This window comes from Periplaneta americana, chromosome 2, assembly GCF_040183065.1.
Source record: "Periplaneta americana isolate PAMFEO1 chromosome 2, P.americana_PAMFEO1_priV1, whole genome shotgun sequence".
NCBI classification, from domain to species: Eukaryota; Metazoa; Arthropoda; class Insecta; order Blattodea; family Blattidae; genus Periplaneta; species Periplaneta americana.
The window spans coordinates 178519130-178539383 of NC_091118.1; the positions used below are offsets into that span (position 1 = coordinate 178519130).

Genomic DNA, 20254 nt, shown 5'->3' on the forward strand with positions numbered 1-20254 from the left:
GCTAATTATAGTGATGGGAAAATACTCCATTTTTATTATTTTGGTTCACGGTAAAACACTAATGTTTACTTCAGTTGTTGTATTTTTGGTCCGGGAGAAATATTCGTCTTTTAGAAAAGTACTCTTTCTATTATTCACAAATTTATAGTAGGCCTACTATTTTTGGTTCAGGAAAAATATTCTTCTTTAGCGCAAAAAAAAAGAGAGAAAAAAAAAAAAAGGAAAGGAAAGGCCCAAGTATTGCCTGGGTTTGTACACTTTAACTTATTAGTTGGAAGATCGGACAGTGATGGTAAAGGAAGGTTCGCGACAGAGACTAAATATACATTAAAATATTATTGAAAGAAATAAAGACATACAAATAGGTAAATTATAAATATCTAGCATATTTTGAACGTGGTACCACTTTAAATACGTGAAGCATGCAAATTGAATCTCTTTGAATTTGTGTTACATTCTAAAAAATTGTGAATGAATATTAACTGCTTTATTACAGAAATAAGCTATATGACACTATCTTCAGTTATCTAAGAAGAAATCTTTGTGCTTGTCATTACCGATAAAGCATTAACTTGCAGTATTTAAACTTCGACATTGTATGTGTGTATATATATATACATACATTATACAAAAGAACGTTACAAATTCGTATTTAAGACCTGGGAATGGAATATAGCATTACTGACAATGAAACATCCCCACAGACAAAGACTTTGGAAGATGTTAAAGACCACAGGGGAAAAACTTAATAAGTCCAAAATTATCGATTTTATGTTTTAGATGTAATTTAATAGCTCGGACAGTGTAGATTTGTGTAGTTTTAACTATAGAGAATAAGAATCTTATAGGCCCAAAGAAATTTGAAGAATGATAAACCAAAAACAACACAATATAATGGGTTTCGAAACTTTCGACTTGCTCTCCTGTAAAAACAGTAAAACGTGACTTGTCATGTTTTTCCCCTGTGGTATTCAATTGTGATGTACTTTTTTAACTTTACGTAGTGGATGTTTATATAAAGTAGTTAACTAACGAGAAAAGAACGTTACGTTATGATTTTATATTATATCTTCAAACGGTAAATGCCTAACAATTATGTACAGTTGACAATTTGACATCTTACAGGTATAGAAAGTCCAAAAATGTACTAGTCACTTCTGACTTGTGCCTCGTTTGTTGATTATTTAAAATAGGTTAATGCTTAAAAATTAAATTTTAAGAGCCAATATTCGATATCTTCCCACACCACACTGACTGACGTCTGATTTGGTCCACACCTGTGGAGTAACGGTCAGCGCGTCTGGCCGCGAAACCAGGTGGCCCGGGTTCGAATCCTGGTCGGGTTTTTTCCGGGGTTTTCCCCTCAACCCAATACGAGCAAATTCTGCGTAACTTTCGGTGCTGGACCGGCATTATCACTTTCATTTCATTCAGACGCTAAATAACTTAGATGTTGATACAGCGTCGTAAAATAACCCAATAAAATAAATAAATAAATAAACGTCTGATTATCACTTTCATTTCATTCAGACGCTAAATAACTTAGATGTTGATACAGCGTCGTAAAATAACCCAATAAAATAAATAAATAAACGTCTGATTTGCGCTTCATGAAGGGTTAGATGAGTTACATGAGGGGATAGCTAAGTGACGTGAGACCCAGGAATGTGAAAAGGTTTCAATGATTTAAATACGTTTCATCTTCTGTGTGCATTGTGGGGTGATATCGAAGTTTCACCAATTTTAAGTAACAAATATAGTACAGGGGGTTAATATCTAAATCTTTATGCCGAAATAAAGGAGATTTGGCGGTATAACAACTTAAAATTCGTATATACACACTTCCAGATTTTCATTACGTTCATTAATACAATAAGCATCTTATTAAAACATTAGATCTCCATTAATTCCATTACCATAATTTACCACGCGCTATTATTTATACCAAATTGTAGTGATTCCTTAATTGCAGATTTTTATATTAATACAGGGGGGTGAAAGCGAAATAACCTTTCAGATTGAAAGGGACGATAGAGTACACTGAAATGAATAGAAAACCTATATTACGTTTTGTGATTAAATGCACGGTTAATTAGAAAATTAAGTTTGAAGTGTCAACAGTCCGACAACATCGCCGTGAACACACGCTTCTCGTGATGCAGATGTAAGAGGTCAATGAACTCGGTATGTCTCGCTAGATGAGCTGTTGTCTGGTGCTGTGTTGCAACCAACTCGCAGCGTGCAGAGGCTTGAATTTAGAAGTTTTTAAAATTAAATTTAGACGAAAACCGTCCACACTATTGAAATACGCTTACATACTTACTTACTTACTTACAAATGGCTTTTAAGGAACCCGAAGGTTCATTGCCGCCCTCACATAAGCCCGCCATCGGTCCCTATCCTGTGCAAGATTAAGCCAGTCTCTATCATCATACCCCACCTCCCTCAAATCCATTTTAATATTATCCTCCCATCTACGTCTCGGCCTCCCTAAAGGTCTTTTTCCCTCCGGTCTCCCAACTAACACTCTATATGCATTTCTGGATTCGCCCATACGTGCTACATGCCCTGCCCATCTCAAACGTCTGGATTTCAAGTTCCTAATTATGTCAGGTGAAGAATACAATGCGTGCAGTTCTGTGTTGTGTAACTTTCTCCATTCTCCTGTAACTTCATCCCGCTTAGCCCCAAATATTTTCCTAAGCACCTTATTCTCAAACACCCTTAACCTATGTTCCTCTCTCAGAGTGAGAGTCCAAGTTTCACAGCCATATAGAAGAACCGGTAATATAACTGTTTTATAAATTCTAACTTTCAGATTTTTGGACAGCAGACTGGATGATAAGAGCTTCTCAACCGAATAATAACACGCATTTCCCATATTTATTCTGCGTTTAATTTCCTCCCGAGTGTCATTTACATTTGTTACTGTTGCTCCAAGATATTTGAATTTTTCCACCTCTTCGAAGGATAAATCTCCAATATTTATATTTCCATTTCGTACAATATTCCCGTCACGAGACATAATCATATACTTTGTCTTTTCGGGATTTACTTCCAAACCGATCGCTTTACTTGCTTCAAGTAAAATTTCCGTGTTTTCCCTAACCGTTTGTGTATTTTCTCCTAACATATTCACGTCATCTGCATAGACAAGAAGCTGATGTAGCCCGTTCAATTCCAAACCCTGCCTGTTATCCTGAACTTTCCTAATGGCATATTCTAAAGCGAAGTTAAAAAGTAAAGGTGATAGTGCATCTCCCTGCTTTAGCCCGCAGTGAATTGGAAAAGGATCAGATAGAAACTGACCTATACGGACTCTGCTGTATGTTTCATTGAGACACATTTTAATTAATCGAACTAGTTTCTTGGGAATACCAAATTCAATAAGAATATCATATAATACTTCCCTCTTAACCGAGTCATATGCCTTTTTGAAATCTATGAATAACTGATGTACTGTACCCTTATACTCCCATTTTTTCTCCATTATCTGCCGAATACAAAAAAATCTGATCAATAGTCGATCTATTACGCCGAAAACCGCACTGATGATCCCCAATAATTTCATCTACGTACGGAGTTAATCTCCTCAAAAGAATATTGGACAAAATTTTGTACGACGTCAACAAAAGTGATATTCCTCGAAAGTTACCACAGTTGGTTTTGTCCCCCTTTTTAAAAATAGGTACAATTATGGACTCCTTCCATTGTTCTGGTACAATTTCCTTTTCCCAAATAGCAAGTACAAGTTTATAAATTTCGCTATATAATGCACTTCCACCCTCTTGTATTAATTCTGCTGGAATTTGATCGATACCTGGAGACTTGTACTTTTTCAGATTTTCTATCGCAATTTCGACTTCTGAAATCGTGGGTTCGGGTATAAATGGCTCAGCAGTTTGTATTTCAATATCATCCCGATCATTTCTATTTGGCCTATGTACATTTAGTAGTTGCGCAAAATAGTTTTTCCATCTGTTTAGGATTGATGAAGAGTCTGCAAGCAAGTCACCATTCTCATCCTTGATCACGTTTACCCTTGACTGATATCCGTTCTTAAATTCCTTTATACCCTTATATAAATCTCGAATGTTTTTATTCTTACTATTTGTTTCTACCTCATTCAGTTTTTCCTTCAAGTAACCTCTCTTTTTATTCCTAAGTGTACGACTTGCTTCCCGTCTTTCATTGAAATAATTATCTCTATTCTCCTCAACTGGATCCTGTAAGAATTTCAATTTTGACTGTTTCCTTCTTTCTACTACCATGCAACAATCTTCATCAAACCACGGTTTCTTTTTCTTAGTTTCATAATAACCTATGCTCTGCTCAGCTGCAATTTTGATACTATCTCTGATATTTTCCCACACGCTATTAACATCTAATTCTTTCTCAACTTCGTCGGAACTTTCTAAAGTGGCAAACCTATTCGAAATTTCGACCTGATAATTTTGCTTAGCTTCCTCGTCCTTTAATTTCAAAATATTGAATTTAGTAATATTAACTTGTTGCTCTACTCGCTTGGCTACTGATAATCTTTCTCTTAATTCTCCAATCACCAAATAATGGTCAGAATTACAGTCTGCACCTCTGAAAGTTCGAATATCTACTATACTAGTATGTCTCCGTTTATCTATCAAGATGTGATCTATTTGGTTGTGTGTCAATCCATCTGGAGAAGTCCAAGTATATTTATGTATATCCTTATGGGGGAATGTTGTACTTTTGACAATTAAATTTTTCGATGTGGCAAAGTTGACTAATCTAACTCCATTGTCACTACTAATTGCGTGTAGGCTCTCTTTTCCAATAGTTGGTCTAAAAATATCCTCCCGTCCTACTTTAGCGTTGAAATCCCCCAATAAAATTTTCATATGATATCTAGGGAACTGATCAAAAGTATGTTCCAATTCCTCATAGAAGCTATCCTTTAGATAGTAGTCTTTCTCTTCTGTAGGGGCGTGAGCATTTATAACTATGATGTCGCACCATCTACCCTTAAGTACTAAATACGATAACCTGTCACTGATAAATTCGACCTTTTTTACTGCTGAGTTTATTCTTTTATGTACAAAGAATCCTGTTCCTAATTGGTGATTATTGTTTCCTTCCCCATAATACAACAAGTAATCTCCTATTTGTGATATGCCATTCCCATCTAACCTAACCTCTTGTACTCCCACAAAGTCTATTCTATATCTAGCTAGTTCTTTTGCTACTAATGTTACCCCTCCTGTTCTATAAAGACTAGTTACGTTCCAAGTGCCAAATCTCAAAACCTTATTCCTTTGCTGTGGTCGTGCCAGAGAATCAGTCCTATTCCGAGGCTTACTGTAGGAATTCGTAACAAGCTGTTTTTTACGGTGATGGGTTGTTAGCCCTTCGCCCAACCCCCAAGCTGGAGGACCACCCCTTATCGGCTGTCCACGACTGCTTATTCAATATATTCGCAGCTACCCTCCATATTGAAATACGCTAGCGAGATAAATTATTCTTTGTGCGAGATCGTGCGTATTTGCTTGGTTTCCGCACAAAACCAATCCGCGGAAAGTCTAAAATTCCACATTCAGTATTCCCAACCTAACACACACAACAATTTCCCTCTTCTTACCGCTTAAGTGACATATTGATTTTACTGCTTTAGGCTTTTAACATATTATTTTTAGAGACGTTTTCAATATAGTAATAATTATAAATTGGAAACTTACCACTGCAATTTCACCTAAATTGCAGTGTTAATTATTGTTCTTAAATATTTGCAAAAATTAAATAAACTCTACAATTCCACTAAAGTTACTGCATTCATGATGCAAGTAACATTAAGGAAGCCGCGAAAAAATCAACAAGATTCCAGACTCATCATAGAATGGGGGGGGAAAAAAGACAGACGTATATCACGGCCTGCTGGAGTATAGTAAACACAGAAAACATTTTAAAGCAACAATGTTGAAGATATATATTTTTGTTTTGCAAATTTGCCGTCATTGAACAGAAACCAAGATGGAGATTTCATTGCAACTAATTAGAAATTCCTCTTTCAGGTATGTAATAAACGATCTTCGCACAAAATAATGTACGATACACGAGGGTATGTTTTCTTTAAATTCTCTGAAATTAAAAAAGCTCAACTACGTTTCGCTTTTCAAACTTTTCCTCGAACATGAAAACTTCAACATACCGCTCTTGTAACGCATATTACTATTATTAGTTTTCCTGTTGATATGGCCAAAAATCACGATCCTACTCGCAATAGTTACCGAATAGGAGGTTGTTAAACATTTGAGGAAACATTTTTCTCTGAAAAACTATGAACCTTTCACCAATATATTATAGTTTTTTTGTTACAAAAACTTGAGCTATTTGCTCTGAAAATCTGCAAGGCTATTTCACTTCCATCCTGTATACTGTGGGTTTAAATATGTGCCATTCTGTCACTCGGGAAGTGCGACTGCGATGTTTATTCAAATATCATTGGAGAAATGTCCCAAATATATAATCACAGTTTATTCATCGTGAGTGTTAACACTTTACACTTGTTTCGTATGCAAGCTACATTTGACAACCTGTAGCTACTTAGTTTAAGCTCTCATCCTTGTATATTGGTATGGAATTTTGTCTGGATTTATTAATCCTCTCTGAAGCTTCGAAACGGACTACAAATTTAGAACATGTGACGCAGTTCCCACCGGTAATGTAGTAGACGCTTCGCAGCAAACTACAAACTCTTCCAACGATAACTTCCATTAACGTTTTCGAATACAATAATGTAAGGCGGAATTTCTAGGTTTAAAGATATATACAGAAATATCTTATTTTAGTAGTCCATACAGAAAACAGCCTACACTTTTTTCTACTGTATGTTCACAAGAAAGACAAATATGCCTAAAGATCACACATTTTATCATTATCTGTTACACAGTTTTCTCGTAACCGTTTCTCGAGTTTCAACTGTTCAAATGTTTAGTTTGTTTTTAATTGACTGCGTAAAAACTTTAGCCACTATGAGGATAGGTTTTTTTTATTAAGTTTATTTATACGCGCTTTAAAATTTATGGTCATATCGCTTGTGTAGGATCTTTGAGTATATATCAGTAGCCGTTTACTATTCTTCAGTTTGTTTTTGTGTGTTATAGATGGTTTGTGTTCATATAACTGCTTTAAGCCACTAGTGGTCCCAGGTACGATCCCCGGTGTACTCCCGATTTATAACTTGTATTGGACAAGCCCGTGGTCCAGGTAACACGGGTTTTCTCCGGGAACTCCGGTTCCCCTGTGAAATCTCAATCATCTCATCTCATTGCGGGTCTATGTCGCACCCTAAGAAATTACTCTGTCGGTAAATTGGCTTCATATGTGTAAATGACGAAAAGTCAAGTACCCGCCATTAGTAAACAGAAACAAAAAATATTTGTTTTTAATGTTTGTGATATTGGTGATTAAGACGTTGATGAATAATGGTATGTCAATTTCCAATGGGGGAAACGATGAAAACCCCCAGCCATATTGACAGAAAAAAACCCCGTCATATTGACCATTTACGGTGTTTAAACCCGAGACCTCCCGAATGAGAGTCTCAAACGTAACTGAGTGGCTGATCACTCGATGAGAATAAGATGTATCATTTTGTTTGGTTACTAAACGGCACTTACTCTCACAGCTGTTGAGAGTTTCTTTACGTGCCTCACCCTGTGTAGGCTGCTAATATCAAGATCTGAGGTAAGAATATAAAAACTAAATAATTAGTTAGGGACATAGGTGGAGAGAGAACAGTTCCCTTGGGGGACGGGGGCAAAGCAAAACCATAGAATCCCCATGTAACGGGGTTATGGGGAACATCATTTATCGCCTCCCCCCGTTATAGCTTAACCGTGGTACAGTTTATCGGAATATGATCATTTAATAAAGGTATTTTCGGGGCATGTTTCTTACAGTGTTACATCCATATCCGCGATGTTTCGGACCGAGTTGTATAGGACTTGAACTGTAGGTCTACTACAAATTATAATAGGATATAACTTAAAACACTCTCCCTCTTTTTCTCTCTCGTACAGAAACACATGCATGCATCAATAAAACTACGTAACAGTGCTAACAGAAACTTTTTATATGAAGTTTATCTTACTGAAGATATCGTATGAAGTGTAAACTCTAAGGGCCGTATTCATAGACATCCTTAGTGCGGGCTTCCGGCGGATGATCAGCGAACTAACGTTTTTAGTATTCATAAACCAGTGTTAGCGATATAGATGATATGATATGATATATGATACATGATATGATATATGATACATGATACCGGTATATGATATATGATATGATATGATATGATATAAATCCCGTACAAGTAACCAATCGTCCACACCTGTGGAATAACGGTCAGCGCGTCTGGCTGCGAAACCAGGTGGCCCGGGTTCGAATCCCGGTTGGGACAAGTTACCTGGTTGAGGTTTTTTCCGGGGTTTTCCCTCAACCCAATACGAGCATATGCTGGGTAACTTTCGGTGCTGGACCCCGGACTCATTTCACCGGCATTATCACCTTCATATCATTCAGACGCTAAATAACCTCGATGTTGATAAAGCGTCGTAAAATAACCCAATAAAAAAAAGTAACCAATCGATAGCCTGGACTAGTTTAGTACGCTCCTAGCGCGGGCTAGCGAAATGTCTATGAATAGCACCCTAATTATTTTATTTAATCTCGTCTTTAAGTTTACACATTATACCGGGATCACTTTTCTTTTTTCTACATTGTTGTGCAGTATGTTATTCATATTTCTGCAGACTTCTAACACATGAGTACAGGCTGTTACAAAAGAAATATTACAGTGTTTTCATTCCTCAAATAAGGCACAGAAATTCTTATACATTCAGAAATTTAAAATAAATGTTACAGTCCAGACATATGATCTGAAGACATTAATTCAACCATTTAAGCATAGAAACTTAATCATAAAAACAAAAAAGATCTTTTGCATTCAATATTTTCTAAGGTTAACAGACAAAAAAGAGTTGAAAAAAGTTTAGTGCACCCATTCCCCCCCATAACTCCGCCTATGGTTAGGGAAGAGAGTTAAATTTCTTGTTTGGTCTGGCAGTTAGTACGAACGAAACTTTTTATGATGGTCGTGTGACTGGAATAGATGTTTCATGCAGTTCCTTAGATACTAATAATGTTTGTAAATAAACAAATAGCTCGGAAAATAGCTCAATCCCTTGGATAAATCATTTAGTATTTTATAAACGCCATTAGAGCTTCAACAATGATTAATGAGTTAGTTTGTTGCTAAATACAAATATCTGAAGATAGTCGACCAAAAATATGTAACAGAGTATATAATCATACGAAACAAAATATATTTACAAATCGTTGAACTAATGTCATCGTGTTCTTAATGCGTTGTTGCAAAATGTTTACGTAATAACTCACGCAAGCAATTAGCACAGAAAATTGGCTATCTTTATGTGGAATGTATAGACTTTTGCGTCTTATAGATTCGATAAAGTTTAGAGGCCAGTTGTATGTATGTGTGAATTATTTCTTAATATGATGTCATATTCAATAAAACGCAAATTATAAGCACTCGCTATACGGACTTCGACATCACCGCCTCATTTTAGTAGTAACTGAAATCTTCCATAGGAAGCAGATAGGTCAAGTTCGAAGAGATAATGTTAATTTACATTAGTTGCACTCGTGATTCTTCATGAATGTGTGTCGGGCGATAAGACAAATGAGGCAAGATTGTTTCTATTTTTTAACACACCCTCAACTTCATTTCTTGCATAATTTTCCATTCCGATTCTTCTTAATTTCAACGTACTATTTATTTTTAATTTTTATATAGAAATTGCACTCCTGTTAACAGTAAGTCATATTACATCCAGAATTATTATGAATCACTATTACAATAACATTCTATTAATCTACAAAATAAAGAGAACAAAAATAATAGTGCAAAAATAATTTCGAGAATTGCATGAAAATAGTATGTTTTCACCATCTCGGTTACCGAAAATCAGCTTTGACATAAGATGTATGCATTTTTTTCAGAGGGAAGAATGACATTTGCTCTCTTAAATTTCCTCCTCCTTTCCATTCTTCAGTCCATCATATGGGTCTCTGCCGTACATCTAAAATATATTTGAAATTATTTTTAAAAAGCGTATTTTAGTGTAATTTAGTAGTGATAAATAATACATTGATAAAATAATAAACAGAGTCTTTCATAAATAACTGGTTACTCTGTAAAATTGAAAATCTTTTTTATGGATATATTATACATCTACAATAGTAGGAACCTTTCCTGGTGCCAGACAATCGATTCGGTGACAAGTGTGCCCGTCAGAAAGCGCCACTTTTCCATGTAGTGATGAATGAAACAATCGTTACTGAATTAAAAATTTAGAGCAGTTGTCATGAAAAACATAGAGAAACATAATTAAATTATGTACAGATTACAGTAGGCCTAAACGTACACTAATATTATGGTTTACAGTTTTCAACATGTCTCCCATTCTGAAGGGTGTCTCGAGTGACCGCTTTTATCATGTGCATGGTTCGTTCCATCACTACAGGGATAATTGGTGGTTTTGTTGCATACATACGATCCTTCAAAATTTCATATAAAAAGTCAGAGAGTTAGGTCTGGAGATCGCGGAAGCCAAGGAATTTTTCTTCTTTGTATCAGAATTAAACGTCTGCGCGTCAGCTTGTCAGTCTATTTCACGCCAATAGTGTGTCGATGCACAGGATGTCAAATCACCAGGCATACCAACAAAAATGCACACTACGCATGGAAAAATGGCGCTTTCTAGAGGACACATTTGTGACTAAGATTGGCTGTACGGCACCAGGAAATATTTTTACTGGCAAAGATTATATAACGTGTCTGAAAATCATCCTTGTGATCGGTTACTTATGAATGATCCTGTATAAGAAAATCCAGTGAAATGTTTGGGATTACAATTCTAGCTGGGATAGTAATGTATAAGCAGAAATGGGGATAATTCAGGCAGTGAGAGGGGGAAGGCCCCATCCACTTTATTTCCCTTAACAAATCAGTTTCATTTACAGTCTTTTCGTCTGTCTACATACTTCGTTTTCTTATTATACGAACACAAAGAGAGTATTGTAATGCTATTTTTTTTTATTCCGACATTTTCACGCAACTAACTTTGCATCTCCAATAGCGAAAGAAATGCTTATGGGGATGCAGTCTGTGCATAGAGATTTTCCTAAATCATTGTTTGATTTTAGTTCATATTCATTATTTACGACTCAATTTACATGGAAATGATAACACGCGAAATTACAGCAACTTTAGTACAAACGTAATGGTCTTTAGTTTTTTAAAATTAAATAGACTTTATTGTACATAAATAAGTACATTATAGTTGTCAATAACAGGAATAGAAAAAAAGTAAAAAAAAAAAATAACTTGGCATTTATGGGTATGATAGCGATACGGTAACTTGGCGATGAGAATCAGATGATTAGCCATGTACTTATCTGACATTCGTTTTACTTTTGAGGAAACCAACTGCTAATCAGTACGATCGGGATTCGAAACCATGCGTTCCAGCACAACCCCGAGCCAAAAGTGTTGCTTAATCTCCCTGGACCAAATCGGTGGCTAAATGATTTTCTATTTATATTACATCTTGCAACAGGCGAAATTATAGCAAGTTTACGAGTGTTTTCTTGCGTGTATTACAACTGTGATGCAAATTAATTTTTTAAACAACTGCAGAGGAACATTTACGATTGACCAGATTTGGCCAATTACAGAAGTTTTACCATGAAGGCGAAAGATCTAAAAATTTGGTGAAATTGTATCCGTTAATGGCAACACTGCTTGCTTTTTTTTATGTATATAGATATTTCTTATTTTTAAATACTGTATCAGCAAAGATAAAATCAACTGGACGATTAAGGGTTATTATCTTCGCGAGATGTATTATGTACTTCATACCTTAAAATATTAGATATTGGATATAGAGATAAGATGAAATGGAAAAAAAAAATATTTTGTAGACGAACAGTTAAGTGTGTGATAGGTAGTGCTTACACCTGTGGAGTAATGGCTAGCGCGTCTGGCCGCGAAACCAGGTGGCCCGGGTTCGATTCCCGGTTGGGGCAAGTTACCTGGTTGAGATTTTTTCCGGGGTTTTCCCTCAAATGAGCAAATGCTGGGTAACTTTCGGTGCTGAACCCCGGACTCATTTCACCGGCATGATCACCTTCAGCTCATTCAGACGCTAAATAACCTCAGATGTTGATAAAGCGGCGTAAAATAACCTACTAAAAACTGCCTACTGAAGAATGAACTGGAAGGAATTGTGAACGGGAGAAGAGTTCGGTGCAGAAGAAGATATCAGATGATAGAAGACATTAAGATAAATGGATCATATGCGGAGACAAAGAGGAAGGCAGAAAATAGGAAAGATTGGAGAATGCTGGGTTTGCAGAGAAATACCTGCCCATGTGCAGAACACAACAACGCATTGACTTGCTAGCCCCATGTAATATCAGAACTTGATGAAATTGATGCTAAAGCTTGTACAGTAAATATTTTATTGAGGCTTCTGTTGTACAGGGACATCATTTTATTTTTACTAACATTTCTGAATTAACCTGGCTATACCTTTGGATCAACGATTAAGAATCGGAAACACCGTTTGCTGCCCCCTTCCACGACTGGAGTTCGATTATACTGGCGTAATATACAAACAAATCACTTCCCTAGGTATAGGAGGGAAGAAAAGTAGTTCATCCATTTACGTAAACTAGGAAATATCGCGATTTTGAGTTTGATAATTTTCATTGGGTTTTTGTTTAATCAAAATACAGTACAGTATTAACAATGAGTGTTTTTACTCACGAAATGAGCTTCCCATGCGGACGTATTCATTATGCAGTGTATATTATACTGTCTACTGCACATTAGCGTACACTATAGAGAATGAAGTTAAATTGAAAAATAATCTTAATATGGATATTTAAACACATTTTTGAAAATGGTGGCCGTTCATTTCGATACAGGCTTCAGTTCTAATGTGCATATTGTCGCACTATAGACTATTGTACGTAATTCGAATTACCAGGTTCGTACTTCGTATCAGTAACTCATGTTGAAATAATTCTGTACCTACTCTATAAAAGAGACCTTACGTACTGTAAATTCAATCTTCACTTCTGCCCGATCCGAAAAGATAAAATTACTCAGACATGCTATCTACCATCCGTCCAAGTGGTTACGTCGCAGCGTCGTAGAAAGGAAGGAAATCACGTGACAGTTAATTACTTAACGAGGCCCTTTTATTTAAATTATTTTAAACAATTGTATGGGTATGATATTACGTAGACGTCCATTTCCTAACAAATTAATGTTGTCAAAAAAGAGCTAAGACAGCCCAGCCACTAGCATTTACAGAGAGGCGAATAGAAGCAGGTGGGGGAAACCGGGATGTGACGTAGGCAAATGGAAAATGATGCAATATTGAAACCTCTTTCGTCACTGGAAAACGCGAACATGTTTTTGGAATGTACTGTATACTATGACCGTAAGGCTACTATGACTGTATATGCGGTCTTGGATCTGTGTGGAGGACGGTTGAACTTCATTAGTAGAAGGGGTGGGAGTGAAGTACATTAAAAAACTCAGGTACAATAAAAATTGAAGTAAAAATAAAATGATGTCCCTGTGTATATATATATATATATATATATATATATATATATATATATATATTTTTTTTTTTTTTTTTGTAGACATCGGGTGATGTAAGATCAGGTGAATGCGATAAATAAAGAAACGTTTTTAACGGAAATTATGCATTTCCCAAAGTGTTCCTCGAAAAAAGAGTGTGTTTTTATAGCCGTGTCAAAAACTTTCAATATAATAGTGTTAACTCAGTGGCGGCTTGTGAAACATTTCATGAAAGTCATCTGAAACATGTTTCACACTTGAGCCATTTGCATGTCCAAATCCGTATGAAGTGAAATAATGTTCAACAATAAATATTTTCCATCTGTTGTGAGAACCGTAATTATTGCAGCATTAAGCCAAGCATTGAATCTACAATATGTCTAAATATTCTGGTATGAATGAATAAATAAAGTAAATAATAACTGAATAAGTAAATAATAAATGAATAAGTAAATAAATACTTGGTTGTTAGGCAAACATAAACAGTAGACGAGAGATAATTTTAGTAATGTTTGTTTTGGCGTACACTGTAGGCCTCCTTAAGCTGATTAATTTTTCTCATTATTACAATCGGTCACAATTGGGTCGAAACGAGATTGTTTGTAATCAAGGACGTTTAGTTTTCACATCGCCTAATTGATAAATAGGAAGTAAATTTTTCCATACGAGATTAGTTCATTGAACTTCATGAGAATTAAATGGAACATGCAGACTCAACCACCAGTCAATCTGGCTGGAAGGAGAAACAAATGACAATGTCCTACATCTGTCTTTTATTAGAGCGATCTTGCGTAGACCGTTGTCAAAGTCCATCGCGTTATGGGGAAATCAGTAAATGCGGAATTAAAGGAGCGGAAAATGTCCCCGTTTTTCTTGATAGCAGTCGTCGGCAACATCCCGCGCTGGAGCCGCGTGGTCTAGGGCGTCATGCCTTGCATTAACCATACCGGATAAGCGTTTGTAATATGTCTTCATGTGAGAAAAAATGTTCTCATGAAATTTTCGGCTGTTATGTAGTACCAGTGTTCAATCCAGCGTCGCGTCGTGAGAAATTCGGGGAATTGAGTAGCGTACACCGGCTATGACGGCAAGAGTTGTTTACGTACCGTCATTTCCCATAACTATGGTCCACGATACAACCATTCAAATTTTGTACTCCATAACGTAGTATCTCGTTTATCTGTATTTTTGTTGTACTGTAGTTTGAAGTCAAGTCACTGCAGCTATCTACAGGGACATCATTTTATTTTTACTAACATTTTTAATATTAACTTGCCTATACCTCTGGATCAACGCCGTTTGCTACCTCCTTTCAAGACTGGAGTTCGATGATACTGGCGTAATATACAAACAAATCACTTTACTAGGTATAGGAGGGAAGAAAAGTAGTTCATCCATTTACGTAAACTAGGAAATATTGCGCTTTTGAGTTTGATCATTTTCACTAGGTTTTTGTTTAATCAAAATACAGTACTGTATTAACAGTGAGTGTTTTTCCTCACGAAGTGAGCTGTCCATGTGGACGTATTCATTATGCAGTGTATATTATACTGTCTACAGCACATTAACGTACAATATAGAGAATGAAGCTAAATTTAAAAATAATCATAATATGGATATTTAAACACTTTTTTTTAAATGGTGGACGTTTATTTCAATACATTCTTCAGTTTTTTGTGCATATTATCGCACTATAGACTATTGTACCTAATTTGAAGTACCAGTTTCGTTCTTCGTACTAGTAACTCATGTTGAAATAATTCTGTACCTACTTTATAAAAGAATACCTTACGTACTGTAAATTCAATCTTCACTTCTGCCCGATCCGAAAAGATAAAATTACTCAGACACGCTATCTACTGTCCGTCCAAGGGGTTTTGTCGTAGGGTCGTAGAAAGGGGGGAAATCACGTGACAGTAATTACATAACGAGGCCCTTTCATTTAAATTATTTTAAACAGTTGTATAATATTACGTAGACGTCCAATTCCTAACAGAAATTAATGTTTTCAGAAAAGAGCTAAGACAGCCCAGCCACTAGTTGGCGAATAAAAGCTGGTGGGGGGAAACCGGGATGCGACGTAGGCAAATGGACGACAGTACCTGTCCGAAAATGATTCAATATTGAAAGCTCTTTCGTCACTGGAAAACGCGAACATATTTTTGGAACGTACTGTTTACTGTGACCGTAAGGCTACTATGACTGTATATGCGGTCTTTGATCTGTGCGGAGGACGGTTGAACTTCATTAGTAGAAGGGGTGGGAGTGAAGTACATTCAAAAACTCGGGTACAATAAAAATTGAAGTAAAAATAAAATGATGTCCCTGTACGAACAGTCTATGTTACTTCTACAGTGTTCTTTGAATGGTTGTATCGTGGACCATAGTTGTGCTCCAGGACCGTAGTTATGGGAAATAACGGTACTGACCTAACGTTAGCAACGTACTGGTTGGATGATACTTTACCTATGCTGACGTGTGTGGACGTGAGGCCAGCAGTACATTTTGTAGTAGTAGAGAGATTTCACATAAGCAGATAGTGGGGAAACGTGAAATTATTTTATCCACATAATAGTTCTTAAGAATTTACCTTTGAAATCGTTGGAACTTCGTTAAAAATAAATTCACATAAAAACAATTTTTTAAAGAAAAGGATAGGGTTTAACGTCATTATATTTATTTAAAACCTTTTAGTTCTGTTATTCTGACAGCATAATTTTGAAAACTAAAGAAATCCAAGTTATTCAAGTTATCTTGTATGGAGTTACTTCAATGCATTCCAGAAAATTTTGTCTCTGAAATCCGAAATTAGTTTTGTTCATTGTTACGAATGCAATAGTGTTTGTCATCGTTCTGAGATTATTTAAAATGGCTATAAGAAAGGCTGTTAATCACGAAAGAAAATTAATTTGACATTTATCGCTTCTCACATAAACTGCATTATTTATTTTGTGAATGAGGAAGAAATAAGAGATCCAAAAATACTAATATATCAAATGCACGATATCCAAAACTAAATATTTAGGATAAAATCCAGCCGAAATAGAGACCATTTATTAAGAATAGTCCTCTATTTCAATTTTATTACTTCCAGTAATTATCTAAACTCTTTTTGATTTAGATTAAATGATAAGTTTTTAGATAAATTTATTATCTTATTACTTGCTAGGACAATAATTTTAATTGGTTTTATTTATTGTCGATTTAAATGCGAGATCATTTCACGACTGCTGACATTCAATTGCTACCATCTACCGCCACGTCCGCGAATCACTATACCATCTATTGAATACATCTGCAGTCGTGTCCACCATGTACTAAAAATCGTCCACACATGTGGAGTAACGGTCAGCGCGTCTGGCCGCGAAACCAGGTGGCCCGGGTTCGAATCCCGGTTGGGGCAAGTTACCTGGTTGAGGTTTTTTCCGGGGTTTTCCCTCAACCCAATACGAGCAAATGCTGGGTAACTTTCGGTGCTGGACCCCGGACTCATTTCACTGGCATTATCACCTTCATTTCATTCAGACGCTAAATAACCTAGATGTTGATACAGCGTCGTAAAATAACCCAATAAAATAAAAAAATAAATAAATACAAAAAATCAGTACAATCAGTAGGGAAACATCTCTAGATTTGTAGTGGAAATGGGAACCAATGTGACAAATCTAGTTATTTGATGACCAAGGAAACCAACAATCTCGATCTTATAGGCTGGCTCCGAGATATGAATCCGGTACGGTACCTCCAGAATGCAGGGCCAATGTTCTACCAATGTTAGGTATTCCGTCCCGGTATAAATCTATGTCGTTATAATGAAGTTGAACTGTAGTTTTCTAAATTTCTTCGACTTGTTGGCATGTAGGGCCTATATAAGGGAAATTTGTAGGTACTTTGAGGAAAATGATCACGTTTTCCTCCACTTGAAATGTTCTTCCCACAATTTGAGAAACGCGTCACAGCCTATCGTATATTATCATCTATTTCCAAGAACTGATAATGAGAGATAATCATCCTGCATAATGTTGTGCAAGTACATCGTCAGGTGATCAGTCGTGATCAGTTGTTTGTACAGTTGTTTGTAACAGACTTGGTCGCTTGTTAGTAACGTATTTTTAAGGTATTTATTTAGACTTACAGAATTAGGCTTACGTTGTACATTGTAGGTAGTGATTTTCATACGTTTGTGTAGAAAGGCATTTCGTGGCTGAGGAAACAGTAGCGGCTTGTGACTTTTAAAAGAACGTGGCAACAAACAAAATTTGAATTTCAATCATGCCATTTCTGGTGATACGGAAGAGAAGGTTCGGTGGTCTCAAATAATATTCCATTTCTTGTCTATTTAAATTCAATTAGGCCTACGCATTAGCTGCAGCGAAATCTTCTATTCTTTGCGTGTTGAAATTTGGAATGTTAACTCCATTTTCTCTCTCTGTAGATAACAAAATTAGTTCCCTACTGGTCACCCGCACAAACATTATCATCTTTAATGGATGCACTCGTTAAACTACTTATTAGAAGTTGTATGTCAATGCTTTATATAAAATTATTATACAGAGCTGGTCTCGGTGAGTCTAGTTATTTTGCTAATAGGCTAATGAAAACTAACAAGAAGTCGAGGAAGAAGAAAAGGAAATTAAATGATCAAGATGAAAATGGAAATAAACGAGTTTGTGAAAGTGTGTAAATATTGGCAACGCAAAAGGAACGAATTTTACAGACTTCAGTTACAAACGCAAGTACAATAATTACAAAATATTGAAAATGTTATTTAGAATAAAGACAGTCCACCGCTGTGGAGTACCGGTTAGCATGCCTAAACTGAAACGAGCAGTCCCGGGTTCAAATCCTGGTTGGGACAAGTTACCTGGTTGAGGTTTTTCCCGAGGTTTTCCCTCAACTCATTAAGAGCAAATACTGGGTAACTTTCGGCGCTGGACCTTGGGCTCATTTCGCTGGCACTATCACCTTCATTTCATTCAGATGCTAGATAACCTTAACAGTTGATAAAGAGTCGTAAAATAATCAATTAAAAAGTATTATAAACAATGCTGCAGTTATTTTATTATTTCCTGTGCTTTTTCCAACTGAAAGAAGATTGTATATCGGTAGTAATTGCATAGCAAATCAAAGGATAATCTCATTTTGACTAATTCCACTGACGCTGGTTAACAGAGTTGTTGGCCACCGGCATAGCTCAGTCGGCTAAGGCGCTTGCGTGCCGGTCTGGAGTTGCGTTCGGGCGCGGGTTTGATTTCCGCTTGGGCTGATTACCTGGTTGGGTTTTTTCCGACGTTTTCCCCAACCGTAAGGCAAATGTCAGTTAACCTATGGCGAAACCTCGGCCTCGTCTCGCCAAATATCTCGCTATCACCATTCCCATCGACGCTAAATAACCTCATAGTTGATACAGCGTCGTTAGATCAGCAGGTTAAAAAAGAGTTAACACTGCATCATTGATACATTGTCGTATTTTAACAGATTTAAAAAAGTCATAATGTAAGTTAGAGATTTTTTATGAGTGCCGAAGACTCTGGCAACAAGGGATATGTATGTGTAGATATCTTAACGAGCCTTCTCTCCTCTCTGCCAATCACCATTGACCATTGTGTGATTGGTTTGTGACTTAAGGACGTGTATTAAAAAACTTGGATACAGTAGAGATTGGTTAATCAGCATTAGATAAGTCGATAAATGTTTATTCCCCTTTAAATTCCTACTCAAACTGATGTTGAAAATACAAATTTAATTCGAATTCTTTAAGCTTAAGATCACGGCATCTTGGAAGTAGCCAATCAATGTTTGACGGCCCTTTCTCTCTTCATCCAGGTTTGCGGGTAATTTTGCCACATACTAATCGAACATAATATTGTACGTGATAACTGACTGGCTTCTAGCAGAAAGTTGGAACGTTGCCATGACAGCAAACTCGTATGCCACGCTGCTAGCGAGCTGTCAGAAGTCGAAAGAAACGTTAATGTTATTACAGTGCTTATTAATAGTGTGTTAAATCAGTAACTTAATTGATATAATTCTAATGTCTAGGAGGTGAAATAATACTAGTACAAAATTCTAATAGAGAATTGTATAGTAAAACTTTATCAGTGTAAAAACTTAAATAAACAGTCTAAAAAGTGGGTCACGAAAAAATGCTGATTTTGGTGGGTACCATTTCATTAAAGTTGGAGAACCGTTGCTCCAAATAATTGTCACAACTTGATTTTGTAAGTATATGTAATGTAATGATTTCTTTAATTATTTTCAGCTTAACCCGAATATAGCAGGAACATCAAAACCAGGGAAAATGAAGAAAGAAGAAAGGCAGCCTTTACTACTGAGCACTGCGGAACCTCTGAACGATACCTATGAGCGGTCGATTGCCAGGCCTGTTGTTCGATCCTCTCCAGACAGTCCCCACCTACACATGCCAGGCCAACTGGAATCTGGCGCGTCTGAAGAGATGAAGGCGGTTAGCATCCCAATGGAAGACAGAGACTTGCAAAACCCTACCTCGTAAGCATACATTTTCAGTAGATTATTATT

At 36.3% G+C, this 20254-nt stretch overlaps 1 protein-coding gene across 7 annotated transcripts in view; it reads left to right on the forward strand.

Annotated features, from left to right (window-relative positions):
* Positions 1–20254, forward strand: part of LOC138694869 (proton-coupled amino acid transporter 1) — a 118295-nt gene that overhangs the window by 77521 nt on the left and 20520 nt on the right. For 6 of the 7 annotated variants that reach the window (XM_069819005.1, XM_069819008.1, XM_069819010.1 and 3 more), the window contains one exon: positions 19977–20224. In XM_069819005.1, coding sequence (XP_069675106.1) covers positions 19977–20224 — 248 coding nt within the window. Of the gene's footprint in view, positions 1–17756; positions 17832–19976; positions 20225–20254 lie in introns of those variants that run through there. The other variant, XM_069819009.1, reaches the window with a different exon arrangement.